General features: G+C 42.9%; 1 protein-coding gene across 1 annotated transcript in view; it reads right to left on the bottom strand.

Annotated features, from left to right (window-relative positions):
* Positions 1–281: 281 nt before the first annotated feature.
* Positions 282–17,877, bottom strand: part of LOC307151544 (E3 ubiquitin-protein ligase RNF19B-like) — a 57,090-nt gene continuing 39,494 nt past the window's right edge. Inside the window, exons 2-4 of the mRNA XM_079859646.1 lie at positions 2,041–2,144; positions 1,788–1,937; positions 282–1,690 (exon numbers count right to left, since the gene is read on the bottom strand). Of these exons, the coding sequence (XP_079715772.1) occupies positions 1,238–1,690; positions 1,788–1,937; positions 2,041–2,144 (707 nt within the window). The 3' untranslated portion in view covers positions 282–1,237. The remainder of the gene's footprint in view (positions 1,691–1,787; positions 1,938–2,040; positions 2,145–17,877) is intronic.

The raw sequence follows: 17,877 nt of genomic DNA on the forward strand, positions 1-17,877 counted from the left end.
TAAAATTCCTTAATATATATTGACATCTATTATATAACCAGAAAGCTTTCTGTCCCTCCATTGACATCCTATGCAACTACTACCTTTCTGTGGCTTGAATGTGATAAAGACAAGAGACTTTCATTAATTCCGGAAAGTATTATGGGGTTTAGAATGACGTAAGGGTGAGTAATTAATGACAGAATTTTCATTTTAGGGTGAACTAGCCCTTCAAGGCACCTGAACCAGGATCACATCTCAGACAGTGTCTCTAATGTCACACAAGCAGGAGTGCTGACAGTGAAAGTCCATTTATGATTTTATTGTTGTTTGCATTGACATATTACAACATTTTACTCACATACTGTATGGAATTCTCTCCCTCTGAATATTCGCAATAGTGACAGTCTGCATACTTTTAAATATAGTCTTAAGACTCACCTCTTTATTCTTTTATGACCCGTTTTATTTAGCCTGTATTGCATTTTATTGTATTTATATCATGCTGTCAGGATTGTTGTAATCTTTTTTGCTTGCCTATAAGGTGACTGTAATATGTATGCTCTGTTTTGGTTTAGTTTTCACTTTGCTCTATTCATGTTTGCCTGTTCATATTCGTTCTCTTGGTTACACATTCATTCTCTAGTTTGTTGCTATGGTTAAGTTTTCTGTTTGTAGATTATAATCAGGACAGTTTGTTTCTCTGTCACAGTGGCTTTATTGAAGCGCACAACGGAGTAGAGACCTTGGGTGTTATGAAAAGCACCATTACATAAAATGCATTATTATAAATTTACAGGTGTACAAATTTATTAATTATTTTTTGCTCTTGCACATAAATCTCAGTACTATATGCTAACACAACAAAAAGAATTTCTGTCAACTAAATACACTACAACTAAATACACTAAATTCAATTCCCATTTATTTGTATAGCGCTTTTCACAATACATTTCATTTCAAAGCAGCTTTACAGAAAATGCATGTCTACAATACAATTTAGAGTGATCTGTTATCAGAGGAAACTGTGACCAAAATAATGGATTTCAGGAATGTACATTTACAAATCATGCATGTTATCTAACAATGTATTAATTTAATGCAGAAACAATGAGCTCACTGAAGTAATGAATACACGTTAAGAAATGATTAGGATATAGAAAATTTGGTTTACATGTGGTTTAAGGTTTGCCAATTAATATAGTAGAGGTGCTTGGTAAATGTTGTTTCACACAGTTGTCATTGTGTTTGTCATTTATTAATTAACTTTCCAGAGTGGAATAGATGTCTGTCGTGGAGCCACACTATCAGAGCAGGGAATAAAGTAATTACTTGTCTTCAGACAGTCAGGTGTGAGCTTGAGACAGACAAAACAAAACTCTTTATGACATCTAGAGCACACTATGTTTTTGCATTTCTCACTGCTGTGGTTAAGCAGCAAACCACATGTTGGACAAGCACGAACCGCTGGACATTCAATGTTTTTTACAGATGGTAAAGTAATAGTTGCACAATCTCTCAGCAGATCCAGATCTTTGTTGCTGCAGTCGTCATTGTCACATCTATCAGATCGAGGACGCGGACCTTTCCACTCTCTCTCACACTGCCAGCAGAACTCAAAGGTTTTGCCCTTATTTACAGAGCAAATGGTGCATTGCACACAGAGATTAGACGACTCTGATCTCTCAATCAACCAGTCACAACCAGGACACTGAAGAGAGATAGTGCACAGGAACAATAATGACCTTGACCTTGACAATCGTTTATTCATGTTTCTAAGAATCAAAAGGTGTAGAGACCATACTTACGTTCTTGATGTCGACTGTCTGTCTGGTAGAATTGTTGGCAAGTCTTTCCTCAAAGTATTGTTGTTCTTCAGGTGTGAGTTTGGCTAATTTACGAACTTCAATATAAGTCCATTGTTTTTTACACACAGGGCATCTCAGCTCGGCTTTACCCTGCAATTCATTATTTTGAGAAATAGCATGTATTATCATTGAAAAAAGAAAACTACACTAAAACGAAACTGCTTGTGTTGGAAACAATCTAAAGTACACTTACATCATCCAGCTGTACTCTGCAGCAGTTAGTCAGTGTCTGTGGATCAGTGACGTGACCACAGGATAATTCAGCTCTTAAAACATTTGGATCGTCTTCATATTCATCTGATGGGGAAAAAAGCAATGTCTTAAATTTATTTGCATACATCAGATTAGGGCTGTCAAATAAAACCCCGCATTTCGAATATACATTAAAATAAAAAAGCACATTCGAAAACAAAATCCGTGCATTCGAATTTTTGTTGTGTCAAGAGGCACGCACGACATGATGACGTAACGTAACTGACAAGGTTTGTTTTTTGTTTTGGCAAATTTGCGCCACCTGCAGCTGCAGGTGCCCCTGCTTGCTGAGAAGATGCTGTGCACAGAAGCTGTTTGTATGAGAAGGGGAAAGGGGAGGAAGGGGAAAGGGGAGGAAGGGGAAAGGGGAAAGGGGAGGAAGGGGAAAGGGGAGGAGGGGGAGCGGATGACAGTTCATCTGTGGGTCTCTCCCAAATGGAACGGACAGGGGGAGGGGGGAAGGGGGAGGGGGAGAGGGGGAAGGGGGAGGGGGAGAGGGGGAAGGGGGAGAGGGGGAAGGGGAAGGGGGGAGGGGGAGGGGGGATCCATATAGTTATCTAAGGGTGTATTCACACCTGCCTCGTTTGGTTCGATTGAATCGAACTCTAGTTCGTTTCCCCCCTTGGTGCGGACCTTTTGGGCAGGTGTGAATACAGCAATCGAACTCGGGTGCGGACCAAACAATCGAACCGAGACCCAGCTGAAGAGGTGGTCTCGGTACGGTTCCAAACGAACTCTGGTACGGTTCGTTTACGGTGTGAACATGAACAGACCCAATTGCAGAAAACTGCGCCTTTTTATTTGACTGCTCTTATGAGGATACTTAACAAAACGGACATTTTGGCATAATGGTGTCTAAACCGAGCGAGCGAGCAAGAGCGCGCGCACGGCAGAGAGAGATATTACATTACTATATATAATATTATATAGGGCTGGGCGATATGGCTGAAAACTGTATCACAATATAAGTGTTTCATATCGGTCGATATCGATAATTATTGATATTTTTTTATGACATATTTAAAATAAGGACCAGTCCAGGAGACAAATATATTACATTTAAAGATTTTTTATTTTAAACTTAACCTACCTCTGATTATAATCCCATCAGTTATAAAGGCAGAAATGTCAACACGACCATAGAAAACACTCACTCAAATAATTAGTCTAAAATCACAATGAACTGTATAAATTATACATTGATACTTATTAAAGCTACTATTAAAGTTATCAGTCAAGAGCAGTGAATGATTTTTCTCTTTGCATTTTGTTGTTTTATTAACATTAAAGGGGTAGCTCTGTTTACTGTTTGGATAGCCACATTCTTCAAAATATTAATATTTGAAAATATAAGAAGGAAATTAATACAGGTTTGGAACAACATTAGAGTGCGTAAATAATGAGAAAATTTTTATTTTTGGGTGAACTATCCCTTTAAGGACAAGCGGCAGCGTGTTTACTATAGAGCATCACAGTCCCGCCCACAGCCCGAGAGCGCTTTGGTTCCGGAAGTAAATTTCCCATTCATTTCTCCCATTGACGTTTTGGAAAATCCGTATTTAAAGAGTTTTAGAGCATGTCTGAGGATAACCAACTACGGCTGAACTCATAGGCATACAACATATCGTTTCGAGTTAAAAAACGACGAGAAAATCCAAAAAAAGTCAAAGGTACAAGACTGTGTACATATTTTCATTTCCGAGCAAAGGAACTACTCATCCCATAAACCACCGCGCCTCACTGAAGTCGACTGAAGCCACAACCGCGAAAGAGCCTTTAGAGCGACTTTCAAATCTGACGACGGCCACGCAAACTTTTTCTTGTGCAGTTTATAGCAGTTCTTTCAGTAGTAATCGTGTAAATAATAGTGTTTTATAGGTATTGTGTATTGAATTTTATATTTATCATCCTGTATTTTATTGTGTATTTTATATTGTGTGCGTGTGTGAAAAGCGGTTAACGATAACGATTATTTTGTGAAAAGACATTAATCTGTGTTTAATGAGATGGTTTAGTGTGTGTGTTCAGTGTGTAGTTTGTGTGTTTATTTCAAAGCCCTTTATGACACAGGGACACTCTGCTACACACTGATGATGGCTTAGATCGAAACGCGTCTGTGTTGCCATGGTTACAATAAATTCATGAAATTATACCTTGAGAGTGCGGTTTTTCGTCTTTATTTTTGATAATTTTTTTTATTACTCGCAGTCTCGCACCCATAAATGATTTGGGAGTTGAGCGCGCCTGTTCTCAATATTACAGGACACTGCTGACAGGACAGGTTGAAGATGTTTTTGTTCAAAGGTTCCAAAACATGTAGCATGCATTCTAGCCTACTTTACAATTATTTGTAATGTCTAGCATGTTGTGTTGTGTGTGGACGTGTTTATGAAACTGCCGGTAGCCGGTAGCCGGGTCACCAACAGCCTGCAAGGTTTAATAGTTTTGGCGGTCCGCGACGTTCTGCTCATCAGTTTCAGCGGCCCACGGGCAGTTTGCAGACAAATGCCTCAACAATTTCCCACTTGTGGTCCATGCTCATTTTATTCATGAAGTTATAGTTCATCCTTAATTGTAATAACATTTAATGTATTTTCTTAATAACAACAAGTGAAAATTAAACAGTGATGGTCAGCAAACCAGAAAGTGCATCATATTCAGTTTATTAACTTGCCATGAATTATTACACAAATGTTCAGTAAATGCATGAAGAGGTATGCCTAAGCTAAATATTGTTTTGACAGTGGCATCATAAAATGCTTGATATGACTCATACCATATGAGGGCTACAGTAGCCTAGCTAAAGTGAACGATAATGCTAACTAACGTTGCCATCTCCCTGCAAAACTCACCACAACTTTGTAGGTCTTGTCACTCATGCTGGCCCTTACAAAACCCACAAGCTGACCCTCGGACACGCTACACTCAACTACATGACCCGATTTTAAGTGGTTTTCACCCCTTTTAACACTTTTGTTTTCCTCCTTGAAAAAAGCCATCATGGCAGCCAAGGAGATCATGCTTGCACTGATAAGTCTACCGTGCAAAAAACGCAACAAACACAGGTTTTTTTTTTAATGATCTTCAGTCTTCACGGACTTTCGCGGGGTTTAACCAGACAGTTACACAAGCTCCACCAATCAGATGCATCACTGTGGGATTGTGGGATTGTTCAGGATTGTGGGTAATGAAGTACTTCTCCAAGACATCGCGAATAAAAGGCATTTATCCCAAAACAAGGTTAGTGCCCCATGAACTTTTGGCGGTTATATGAGCATATACAATCGCTTAGTACAGCCGTAGCTGGTTTTAAGTCTACCATGTATGGTTACGTTTTTATGGCTTATATCCCAACTGTCAATGGAGAAATTGTATTGAATTTTTACTTCCGGAACCGGCTGTGGGCGGGACTGCGATGCTCTATTGCTACTGTCTCTTTAAGAGCTGCGCGCGACGCGTCTAATATACACGCATTTGACAAGCAGATTTTCTCTCAATTTTCTCAAGTTTGCTTTCACTTTAGACATATCAGACTAGTTTATGTAAACCTTGTGTGTGTATAACAGTATTAGCACAATAAGACTCGAAATATAACTTAGTCCAGTATCCAGGCACTGGTAGACAGGCTTTTAGTGCATGTGAACTTCACATGTACGCGCTGAGAAACGCACACGTTAGAACAGCTCATAAGCACGCGAATAACAAAGAAACTGACGATGGTCTTGCATAATTTGCAGACGACATTGGTCTGACTACGGTCAGACTTGAAGTCAGGTGAGCTGACTTTTCCTGTTTTATCAACAATCGCTGTATCACTACACGCCGGTTCTGTTACTGAAGAATCCAACACGAGACAACAATATTGCGCAACCATACTGACTGGCTGTTAGCGTGTCACCCCCTACGTTGCAAGGTTACCAGAGAGTTGAGTGCCTTTGTTCATGCAACCAAATTTGCTTTGCAACCTCTGGTTTCTTCCAACGAAGAAGAAAAAATTATCGAACGTTTTATCGAACGCATTTTTTATTGATATTGATTACGTGTCTATCGCGATACATATCGTTATCGTTTTATCGCCCAGCCCTAATATTATATATATATATACAGTGAGGAAAATAAGTATTTGAACACCCTGCTATTTTGCAATTTCTCCCACTTGGAAATCATGGAGGGGTCTGAAATTGTCATCGTAGGTGCATGTCCACTGTGAGAGACATAATCTAAAAAAAAAATCCAGAAATCACAATATATGATTTTTTAACTATTTATTTGTATGATACAGCTGCAAATAAGTATTTGAACACCTGTCTATCAGCTAGAATTCTGACCCTCAAAGACCTGTTAGTCTGCCTTTAAAATGTCCACCTCCACTCCATTTATTATCCTAAATTAGATGCACCTGTTTGAGGTCGTTAGCTGCATAAAGACACCTGTCCACCCCATACAATCAGTAAGAATCCAACTACTAACATGACCAAGACCAAGGAGCTGTCCAAAGACACTAGAGACAAAATTGTACACCTCCACAAGGCTGGAAAGGGCTACGGGGAAATTGCCAAGCAGCTTGGTGAAAAAAGGTCCACTGTTGGAGCAATCATTAGAAAATGGAAGAAGCTAAACATGACTGTCAATCTCCCTCGGACTGGGGCTCCATGCAAGATCTCACCTCGTGGGGTCTCAATGATCCTAAGAAAGGTGAGAAATCAGCCCAGAACTACACGGGAGGAGCTGGTGTTGGAGAATTTTATACATGAATATATGTTGGAGAATTTCATCTGTCTCATACATGAGTCCAGATGCATGATACCAATATTAAAGGAACTAGGCCTAAAATATGAAAGGCCCAAAATTACAGGAAACAGAGAAAACAGGAAACGGAGAAAACAGAGTAAAGGGGACAAAATGATGGGAACCACTGAACCTGTCAAAAGTGTATGTGAGGATAGAAGTCGTCTGAGGACAGGACAGAAAAACTGGGTGAAAGGGTGTTTAAGGACAAGAGTGGAAAAGTACCCAAAAAGCCATATATGAAATCATATTTAATAAAGCGCATGCGCCAGTATGGCCACCAATAGAAATTAGACATTAATGCAGGTGTTTCTAATCGTGGTGAAGTGATAAGGAGGAGCAAAGAGAAAAAGATAACTCTACGAATGTTAATTGGATACCAGAATGGACATTAAGTGACGTAAATTGAGGTATAAGACCCCTATGCAGACCATTGTAAGATCAGATGCTTAGCTACCATCTCACTTTGTTGAACTGCTCAATAAAGTTATTTCTCCTGAAGACCTGAAACTCTGACTCTGAAAGATTTCTTCTGAGACCTGCACCAGACATTGAAGACCTGAACCAAAGACTGAGAATTGGCCACTACACTGGTCAATGACCTGAAAAGAGCTGGGACCACCGTTTCCAAGGTTATTGTTGGTAATACATGGTTTGAAATAGGGCTGTGCGATATGGACAAAAAAAACATATCACGATTTCTTGATTTTTTTTTCCGATTTCGATTTTAATCACGATTTTGACACAAACAGACATGATTTACAGTTTTAATGCATTCTGTGTTAATTTCAAACATATTTCCAAAGGAAATATGAAATATGAAATAAAGAAATATGACGTTTGCAAGCATCGGCTTTTCATTTCGAAATAGTCATTAATAAAGTGCACCGTTAAACTTAAAGGAGACATATCATGCTTTTAAATTGTTCCTTTTTACATATAAATCATACATTTGTAGTCTATATAAAGCGGAACTGCAATGCTTGGGTCTGAATTCCTCATTATTATAGCTCCACAGGCCCCTTTTCTACCCCTTTTCTGATGTGCTTCTGAGAGCAACTCGTTTTGGTGCGGTCTCTTTAAATAATATTGAGACACTTCATACCCCGCCCCCTCTCCAGGTTGTAGCGGTGACACTCGGTTCAACTCCACCTCGTTCGGCCATTTTTGTAGTTTGATAGCAGAGATACGATTATCTAGCGGCACAGAAACTTTTTATTCACACGTTATTAACAAAATGTCAACAACGGAAGACTTGTCCAGCCAGCCTTACATGTTCGAGCCAGAGTCGGAGCCGGAGCGAGATGAAAATGAAGACGACGAACCTGCAGAACAACGTCTTCATATGGATGTATCGCAATCAGTGGCGGTTTCTACATTAGGGCGATTGGGCGACGCACCACCAAAGTGTGAAAGGGACTTTTTCAATCACATTCACAATCTCATTCAACCACAGAGTTACGCTAGCCGTCACTGTATGTTCTGTCTCTGGATATAGTCCAATCAGCGTCATGTCACGTTCTGTGGAGTACCGCCTCTTTTTGGGCGATTTCACTCTGGCTGAGAATCGCCCAGAATGTTCCCATAGACTTACATTCAAATATGTTTTTTTTCGAACTGCAAGCACTGCAATGCATTCTCAATGGGTTCCGGGAGGGCTCGCACTAACGTGCTTACGTCATCATACGTATCCTTAACTTGTGCAGCGATTGGTGGGAACAAACACACACTATTAAAAATCTTTAAGATTAAGTGACAAATAATATTTGAAAAAAAAAATGAAACACTACTTTAATATCTTTATCAAATGTGATTAAAAAAATAAAAATAAAAAAGAGAGCGAGAGCGAGAGACTGTTAGGACATCTCGCGAGTTGAGGCCAGTTGAACTTGAACAACGTCATGGCGAACGCAGTTAATTCTATCGTCTGAATGCACTGGCTATGCTTTCCATGGAGAGGGAACTAGTCAGGAACATGCCTGCTTTCAATGAGAGAGTAATTGATCACTTTGCTACTTTGAAAGAGAGAAGAGCAAAATTTCAGTACAAGTAAGCAGTGTATTAAGCGAGTAATGTGATGTAAGCAGTGTAATAATAGTGAGTAGTGTAACTTGAGTAATGTGCAGGGTTCATACGGGTGCTTGCTTGAAATCCTTGAAAGTGCTTGAATTTCGATGTGTTTAAGGTTTGAAAAGTGCTTACATTTTGGATAAAATGCTTGAAAATGTAACTATATTTCTTTCACAACAAATATTTAGGCTATCTGACGGAATAGTTTGTTTATTAAATGGAGAAATAAAATGTAGCCCTTCAGATTCAGAGCAATTTGCGCTACGCTGGCCAGAGCAAGTAGCGTAGGAATAGTGAGTTATGTGATTTCAGTTGTTTCTTATTAAATTGAAATTGGAGTAAACGTTTTTGGAAATTCGCATCTTGGCTGGACTTTGTTTGAATTGATTTTGACTTGCTGCTGAATTGTTAACACTCATATAGAAACAAACAAGGAGATTTATTAATTGTAAATAAAGATTTATTTATTTGTAAGAGTCACTTTATTTTTCATTACGCTAATATTAAAGTAGTGAAGTTGCCTTTACATGCTTAAGCTGTTAATTTATCCATTGCATGGGTGGACCTTAACCTTATCAATCATCCAAACATTTGCCCCCCCTGAGAGATTTTGCAGGAGCTGCCACTGATCGCAATGGTATGTTACTGTATTTACACATGAAACTTTGGTCTTCCGACCTTTTACCACCGTGTCGATTTATTTTGATTAATATGTGCAAGGGAGAGAGAGCAAGACAGCGTCTAGTTTGGAGACGGTGAAGTCTTGTTTATACTTTCGCCTGGCTCCAAGCGAGAGTGAGAGCGCGCGCGCGACCGGGTCTCTCTCTCTGCTCGTTCTTTCAGTCAAACATGCGCCACAAGCGCGGCAGTTCATCTACATTAGACGGTGTAATGAAGCGTGTGGGTTACTACATCCAACAACCGAACATTTTAACTTACCCTCTCATAACTTCTGCACCCTTTAGCTTGGACTACAAAATTGCAGCGAGAAATAATAATGGCGGATTGCTCGAAGTGTTGGGCCGGAAGTCAATGTCCTTATTTGGCAGTTCCGCTGCAAATACTGTGACGTGATAGTTCAAAAAACGTCATAGATAACAGAAAAATCGTACTCGGTTACTAATGTAACCTCGGTTCTCTCTAGAAGAGGGAACGAGTATTGCGTAAGGTTAGCTTACGCATCGGGAAAGTCTTCTTTCTTCGAGATCTGAAGCCAAAAAATTATCCTTAATTTTGTATACATTGTCAACGCAGTGCAGCAGCCGACAGACCTAGGCAGGCTGTATAAGCGTGCTCATTGGCTGCTCGGCGGCAACTGCTTAAGCCTATCGGTGAGCTCTCTGAACGCGGCAACCAATGAGGCAGCTTCGCGCCCTCCACACCCTTCTAACCGTCAGAATGGGTGTGGCCAGCGTGTATATATTCAGCGCTCATAGGCTAAAATTCTGATTTTCGCAGTCTGAAGCGCAAAAGCTCGTGGCGCGACACGGCAGGTTACGCAATACTCGTTCCCTCTTCTAGAGAGAACCGAGGTTACATTAGTAACCGAGTACGTTCTCTTACGAGAGGTCTCTCGTATTGCGTAAGGTTAGCTTACGCATCGGGAACCCTTTGTCAACGCCGTGTGCGCCGAGCATCCAGCCCATGAATCCCAGGGAAACCGGGGAAAACACTCTGCTGGGAAATGTGGCCGGTCGGAGAGACGGGCCAGCGCAGTACAGGCACTTCATGCAGCATATGAAATAGAGCGGCGCGGCCGGTCTATAAACATATAACAGTACAAACAGTAGGGCCGGCAGAGCGAGCCCATACAGTACATAAGCACTCATAAGGGTAGGAGAAAAACGACATAGTCGGTCTCACATGAAGGGAAAAATTCCCGCGTGACAGAGAATAATACGGGCGGCCAGCAGCGCGGGCCAGCACCGACAACAGCGCGTAACGGGAAATAGGAAACAGAGCGGATCAGCCGGTCTGAGTCAAACACTTCACCCTGAGTATAGTACCAGAATAGCGCCAGCATATGAACGTAGTCTGCACACGAGAAATGGGCAGAGCATACATGTCACTTATGCTGACAGTATTTCTGCCTGTAGGGCAGGAACTTCCAGGTTATAAAACCTCACGAATGTTGACGGGGAGGCCCAGCCCGCCGCCATACAAATACCGTGATTAGAAATTCCGCTGGACCAGGCCCACGACGAGGCCATGCCTCTAGTGGAGTGGGCTCTGATGCCCAGAGGGCACTGCAGGTGTCTGGAGGCATAAGCTGCTGCTATCGCGTCCACCATCCACCTGGACAAGCTCTGCTTCGAGGCGGCAAGACCCTTGGTGCGTCCGCCGAAGGAAACAAAGAGCTGCTCTGAACGCCTGAAAGCGGCGGAGCGCGTGATGTAAACTCTCAGCGCCCGGACAGGGCATAGGAGGTTATCACTGTCCCCACTGTCGGATGCTGGCAGAGCCGAGAGGGACATAACTTGTGCCCTAAACGGGGTTCCAATCGCTTTGGGGATGTAACCGTGTCTCGGTCTGAGAATGACTTTCGAGTCATTCGGCCCGAACTCAAGACATGCAGGGCTAACAGATAGCGCGTGCAAATCACCCACTCGTTTGACTGAAGACAGAGCTATCAGAAAAACGGTTTTAAGCGACATATACTTTAGATCCGCGGATTCAAGCGGTTCAAAGGGAAAAGCCTCTAGGGCCCCCAGGACCAAGGACAGATCCCACGAGGGAACCGAGGGGGGCCGCGGGGGATTCATCCGTCTAGCTCCTCTGAGGAAGCGGATAATGAGCTCATTCCTTCCCATTGCCCGGCCGCGCGTCGTCTCAGTGAACGCTGCAATAGCGGCCACATATACTTTGAGCGTGGAAGGGGACCTGCCCTTTTCCAACAGCTCTTGTAAGAAGGAGAGCACCCGCGGGACCCCGCATGCGCGCGGATCCAAGTTTTTTAGTAGCGCACCATTTAGAAAACACCGACCATTTAGACGCGTAGAGCCGTCTCGTGGAGGGGGCTCTTGACTGTGTGATCGTGTTCACGACCCCTTCTGACAGGTCAACGGGTATCCGTTTATCACCCATGCATGCAGCGACCAGCGCTCTGGATGGGGATGCCAGATCGATCCACCGGCTTGGGAGAGGAGATCCTTTCTCACCGGGATCGGCCATGGGGGTGAGTGCGACAGCCTCACTAGCTCTGGGTACCAAGTTTGGTTTTCCCATCGCGGGGCTATAAGCAGCACCGAGTGGTGCGTTTCTCTGATCCTCGAAATGACCTGTGGCAACAGGGAGATCGGAGGAAAAGCATACAGCGGGAGGCTGGGCCATGTCTGGGACAGCGCGTCCTCGCTCTTCGAATAAAACTTCGGGCATTGAGCATTGTCTTTCGACGCAAACAGGTCGACCTCCGCTCTGCCGAATAGGCGCCAGAGAAACTGGACTGTCTGGGGGTGCAGAGACCATTCTCCCGGGGGAATGTTGTCCCTGGACAGTCTGTCTGGACCGACATTCAGGTGGCCCGGCACGTGTGCGGCTCTCAGCGAGCGCAGCGAGCGGTAAGCCCACACGAGAAGGCGTTCTGTCAGCCTGCACAGATTCCTGGATCTGACACCGCCCTGTCGGTTCACATAGGATACCACGGCCGTGTTGTCCGAGCGGACTAGCACATGGTGATCCCGTATGAATGGGAGGAAGCGCCTGAGCGCGTTCTCGAACGCTATCATCTCCAAACAGTTTATGTGGAGGCATTTTTCCCGGTCTGACCATAGGCCAAAAGCCGGTTTGCCCTCGAACAGAGCGCCCCAGCCTGAGGTGGAAGCGTCCGTCGAGATAACTTTGCGGTGTGAGATAGCTCCCATTGTCACTCCCCGCTGGTACCAGTCGGCCGCTAACCAGGGCTTCAGAGCTGAAACGCAGCTCTGAGTCACTCTGATGCGAATACCGCCGGAAGCCCATGCTCTGTGAGGCACTCGGGCATTCAGCCAGCGTTGTAGCGGGCGCATTCGTAAAAGACCCAGCCGAAGCACTGCTGCCGGCTTGCTGCCGGCCGGCTTCTTCAGGCGCTGTCCTAAGCTTGCTGGTCGCTGGTTTCAACGGCGGCGGCTCTCAAGATCCAGCGATGCGAAGAGCGTCGCTGAAGACAAGAAAATCAGAATTTTAGCCTATGAGCGCTGAATATATACACGCTGGCCACACCCATTCTGACGGTTAGAAGGGTGTGGAGGGCGCGAAGCTGCCTCATTGGTTGCCGCGTTCAGAGCGCTCACCGATAGGCTTAAGCAGTTGCCGCCGAGCAGCCAATGAGCACGCTTATACAGCCTGCCTAGGTCTGTCGGCTGCTGCACTGCGTTGACAATGTATACAAAATTAAGGATAATTTTTTGGCTTCAGATCTCGAAGAAAGAAGACTTTCCCTATGAGTAAGCTAACCTTACGCAATACGAGAGACCTCTCGTAAGAGAACTGAACCGGTTGAAAAATATGACCAAAACAGAATATAAAGATATCAACGAAGCACCTGAAGAGAATAATTTCATCTTTTCTGTACAAAATGCATTTAAGGGCTAAAAAAGTGCATTTAGCATGATATGTCCCCTTTAAGTAAGGCTCCGATGTTCTGCTTGACCACATATCTGAAGTAGTTGCGTAGTATTTCACTTGTTTTAACTCCGATTCAACACTGGCCTTGCATTTGGAATACTATGGGAAGCCAAACACACCGAAAGTGGGACAAAACGGTGCGGTGTTAGAGAGCTTGCGGTGTGCTGACATGTAATCTGCATGTCATCTGCATGTGCGGCTCAATGGACCGAGGGATTTTTTTGCCATGCATTGGTCATAAAGCTATGTGTGGCGCTGCCTCAGGTGTTGAAAAATATTTGTTGTGTTACCCTGTTTTGCCGAAATGAATGACAGATTGACAGGTCTTGCAAATTACCTTACTCTGTGATAAATCATCTCTCCTGTATCCAAAGTAATCCCACACCACATACAGTATGTTGATTTTTTTTTGGCCACCAAGTACTGTCCTGAACTCATCTTCCCTGTTTCTGTAGAATATCTGTCGATATGCCTGCCCGGTCTGTTTGGTTCTCTCGCTCACTTTATGCGCGCTGCATTCTGATTGGTTCGGATAGCATACTGGGAGGTTGGAGCCGGGAGCACGGAAAAAAATCGTGCTATGAAGCGATTTAGAAATCGTGCATGCTTAAAGTCCCACTCCGATCATATTTCGAGCTATTTTTAAACATTCTCAGTGGTCTTTAAATGATGATTATGCCGGTTTTAGCCAAAATCACAAAACCTGTGCCGTTTTCTGGGACTTCTGGGACAGAGTGGCAGTAGCTCATTAGCAATTCGCCTCTGCGTTGTGGGCGGAGCCGTTGGCACGGAAATGACCCTCCCCCTCCTCTCCTCTGTACGTTCACACCCGCCGGCGCCGACTTGAGCTTCCGAGAAAACGGAGGAGAAGCTGATCATCTCCGTTGCTGGGTTTCCTATCATTATCGGATTAATTGCAGTTTAACCATCACAGAGTGAAAGTTTATCATTTGCATGTGTTTTTAAGTCCTGCCAGTTTAACAGGGCGCGCTTGACAGGGCATATAAGAACGAGGAGAGAGAGAGAGAGCGCGAGCGAGAGCCCCGGCCGCGCGCGCGCACTCACTATTAATAATAATAAATAATAATGTGACCAAAACGGTTATACAAATGCTGTCATTATAAAAGGTTTCTAGTGTCAATGTATTGCTTGTTTATTCTGTTTACTTATCATGGTGTGGCACTTCTCTTCTCCCATGATCGAACATAGAATGCTGCTACGTCAGAGCGGCCAAAGCGTCAACAAGCTTCCTCGTACTTTTTGACAAGCGTCCTTGACAGGGCGGCCAGAGCTTCTTTGCCGCTCAAGTCGGCGGCGGTGTGAACTGTACGTAGTTAGTATTGCAACCCGCTACCGCACATAGGTGTTGATCCGCCATCGTCTTCTCTACTCCTCGGAACCTGAGCGGGCGGGGGCGGAGGGGAGTATGAGCTTGTGGCCCCACCCAGTGGAGTTACTACGTCACAACTCCAGTCTTTTCTAGCTGGCATTTTAGCGCCTGTTACTGATTCACAGCCATTTGAATGCAGAAATACTCAGAAATACAACTTTGAGCTTATTTTTCTCAAGATATGTCCTCTAACATCAGAAAAATGCTACAAGAACATGTTAACACCTAGAAAAACATGATTTTCATCGGAGTGGGTCTTTAAATCGCGATTTTATTCCGATTTCGGTTAATCGCACAGCCCTAGTTTGAAATCATGCATGGCACGGAAGGTTCCCCTGCTTAAACCAGCACATGTCAAGGCCCGTCTTAAGTTTACCAATGACCATTTGGATGATCCAGAGGAGTCATAGGAGAAAGTCATGTGGTCAGATGAGACCAAAATAGAACTTTTTGGCCATAATTCCACTAAACGTGTTTGGAGGAAGAAGAATGATGAGTACCATCCCAAGAACACCATCCCTACTGTGAAGCATGGGGGTGGTAGCATCATGCTTTGGGGGTGTTTTTCTGCACATGGGACAGGGCGACTGCACTGTATTAAGGAGAGGATGACCGGGGCCATGTATTGCGAGATTTTGGGGAACAACCTCCTTCCCTCAGTTAGAGCATTGAAGATGGGTCGAGGCTGGGTCTTCCAACATGACAATGACCCGAAGCACACAGCCAGGATAACCAAGGAGTGGCTCTGTAAGAAGCATATCAAGGTTCTGGCGTGGCCTAGCCAGTCTCCAGACCTAAACCCAATAGAGAATCTTTGGAGGGAGCTCAAACTCCGTGTTTCTCAGCGACAGCCCAGAAACCTGACTGATCTAGAGAAGATCTGTGTGGAGGAGTGGGCCAAAATCCCTCCTGCAGTGTGTGCAAACCTGGTGAAAAACTACAGGAAACGTTTGACCTCTGTAATTGCAAACAAAGGCTACTGTACCAAATATTAACATTGATTTTCTCAGGTGTTCAAATACTTATTTGCAGCTGTATCATACAAATAAATAGTTAAAAAATCATACATTGTGATTTCTGGATTTTTTTTTTAGATTATGTCTCTCACAGTGGACATGCACCTACGATGACAATTTCAGACCCCTCCATGATTTCTAAGTGGGAGAACTTGCAAAATAGCAGGGTGTTCAAATACTTATTTTCCTCACTGTATATTATAATATATACTACATATAATATTATTACATTAATATTACATTACGAAATATCTCCATGCTGAGCCTGTTTGTGCACTTCCTGCTTTTCCCTGCTTGAGAATTCATGTCCAATGAATGGACGACCTTAGCACACGTGTGGTTTTGTTTACACATTTTGGTTCACGTGCAAAAAGAGCAGTGTGAAAGCGAACCGTACCAAACAAAAAAAAATCTGTTGATTGTCGATGTCGAGTGCCAAATAAGAGATGGACAAGAAAGGTCAAAGCCATCAGGTGCCCAAATTTAGAAACGAGCGAAAGATAAAGGTATGCAACTATGTTTTCTCTGTATGATTACGGTATCCATGTCATGAATGAAGGGGCAATATTAATTGGTGGGTATAACTCTTATTTGTTAGCCTTTTTGCTATGATTCTTGCTATGCTTAACAATACGGTTTTAACCTATTTTTTTACAGTCTATGGTTTTAACTTAAACACGAGATCTAATTTCACCATAATATTGTGCTTTGCAACAAAACTGTTACAAGTTCAGTTATTACACTGCAAAAAATGCTTTTCTTACTTAGTATTTTTGTCTTGTTTCCAGTCCAAATATCAAACATTTCTTAAATAAATATGCTTAGGGACCGTTCGGTATTTATGGAAGGGGCCACCGGAGGAAAATGTCTTTTTATTCTTTGTTGAGGGGAGGGTCATCCAACTTTTTTTAGTCTAGGGGGAGGGTCACCCAACTTTTATATTCATTAAAACAGCAACATTTCAAAGTGGCTTGTTTGGTGCTATTTTGTTCCATTTATCTCCATGTTGATCTCGCGTTGTCAGCCCCCCTTCGATATCAGATGGGTCTGACCCAACAAAAATCCAGTTTGGCGCTGTTTGACAGTGCGCACTTCAGTTCGCGCTTAGAAAAAGTGCATCATGTCAGAACAGAATGCCAAAGAAATGTTTACCCGGCAAAGCTTTAAAGCACGAGCATGAACTTTTGTTAAGTGCACAGTGTCATCGCTGTAGGGCGATACTGCATATTTTAGTTTCCATTCTTATTTTGTTTCCACGATGTGTAAGATGTAGGGCTACCACCAGCCGCGGCGCTACCATTGGACCCGGGTGGGCATTTAGGTCCGGGCCCACCCATTTTCTATAGCCTATGGTTTTGTACGTTTCTTCATTCGGATCTATTTGCGATGATCGATCCAAATTCTAAACAAACAGTTTACATGCTTCGTCCTTGTTACATTATTCATTAAGATAATAATTAATAAATGCACGCATAATTATCAGTGAACTTGATAAATGTTGGAGATATGTTTTACATGCATGCACAAACAAATGCATTTCAACTTGTGTGTGCAAAATTCAGAATAAAATGAATGTGCAGCAATTTGTACAAATACAGAGTCTGTAGGCCTACTGTGTTGTTACCATTAAATAAGCTCATTTAGTTCCATTTTTGTTAAAATATAATAATGTTATTTTTTCATCTATGTTGATTATGAAAAGTGAACCGCACACACGAGTAGCCTATACGCAATATCGAGAGACATGGAGCGGGTCAGACATGATTTTGACCACTTAATTAAGTTTTGTTTTGCAGAAAACGATTTTTTAAGTGAATTTCGTTTTGTATAAATTGTAGCCTATCTTAATTTTAATTTTTTTTTTTTATCAACCAATTGCCAAATACCAAATATAGCAGACAACACAATCATA

This window comes from Squalius cephalus, assembly GCF_949319135.1.
Source record: "Squalius cephalus genome assembly, chromosome: 23".
Classification (NCBI taxonomy): Eukaryota; Metazoa; Chordata; class Actinopteri; order Cypriniformes; family Leuciscidae; genus Squalius; species Squalius cephalus.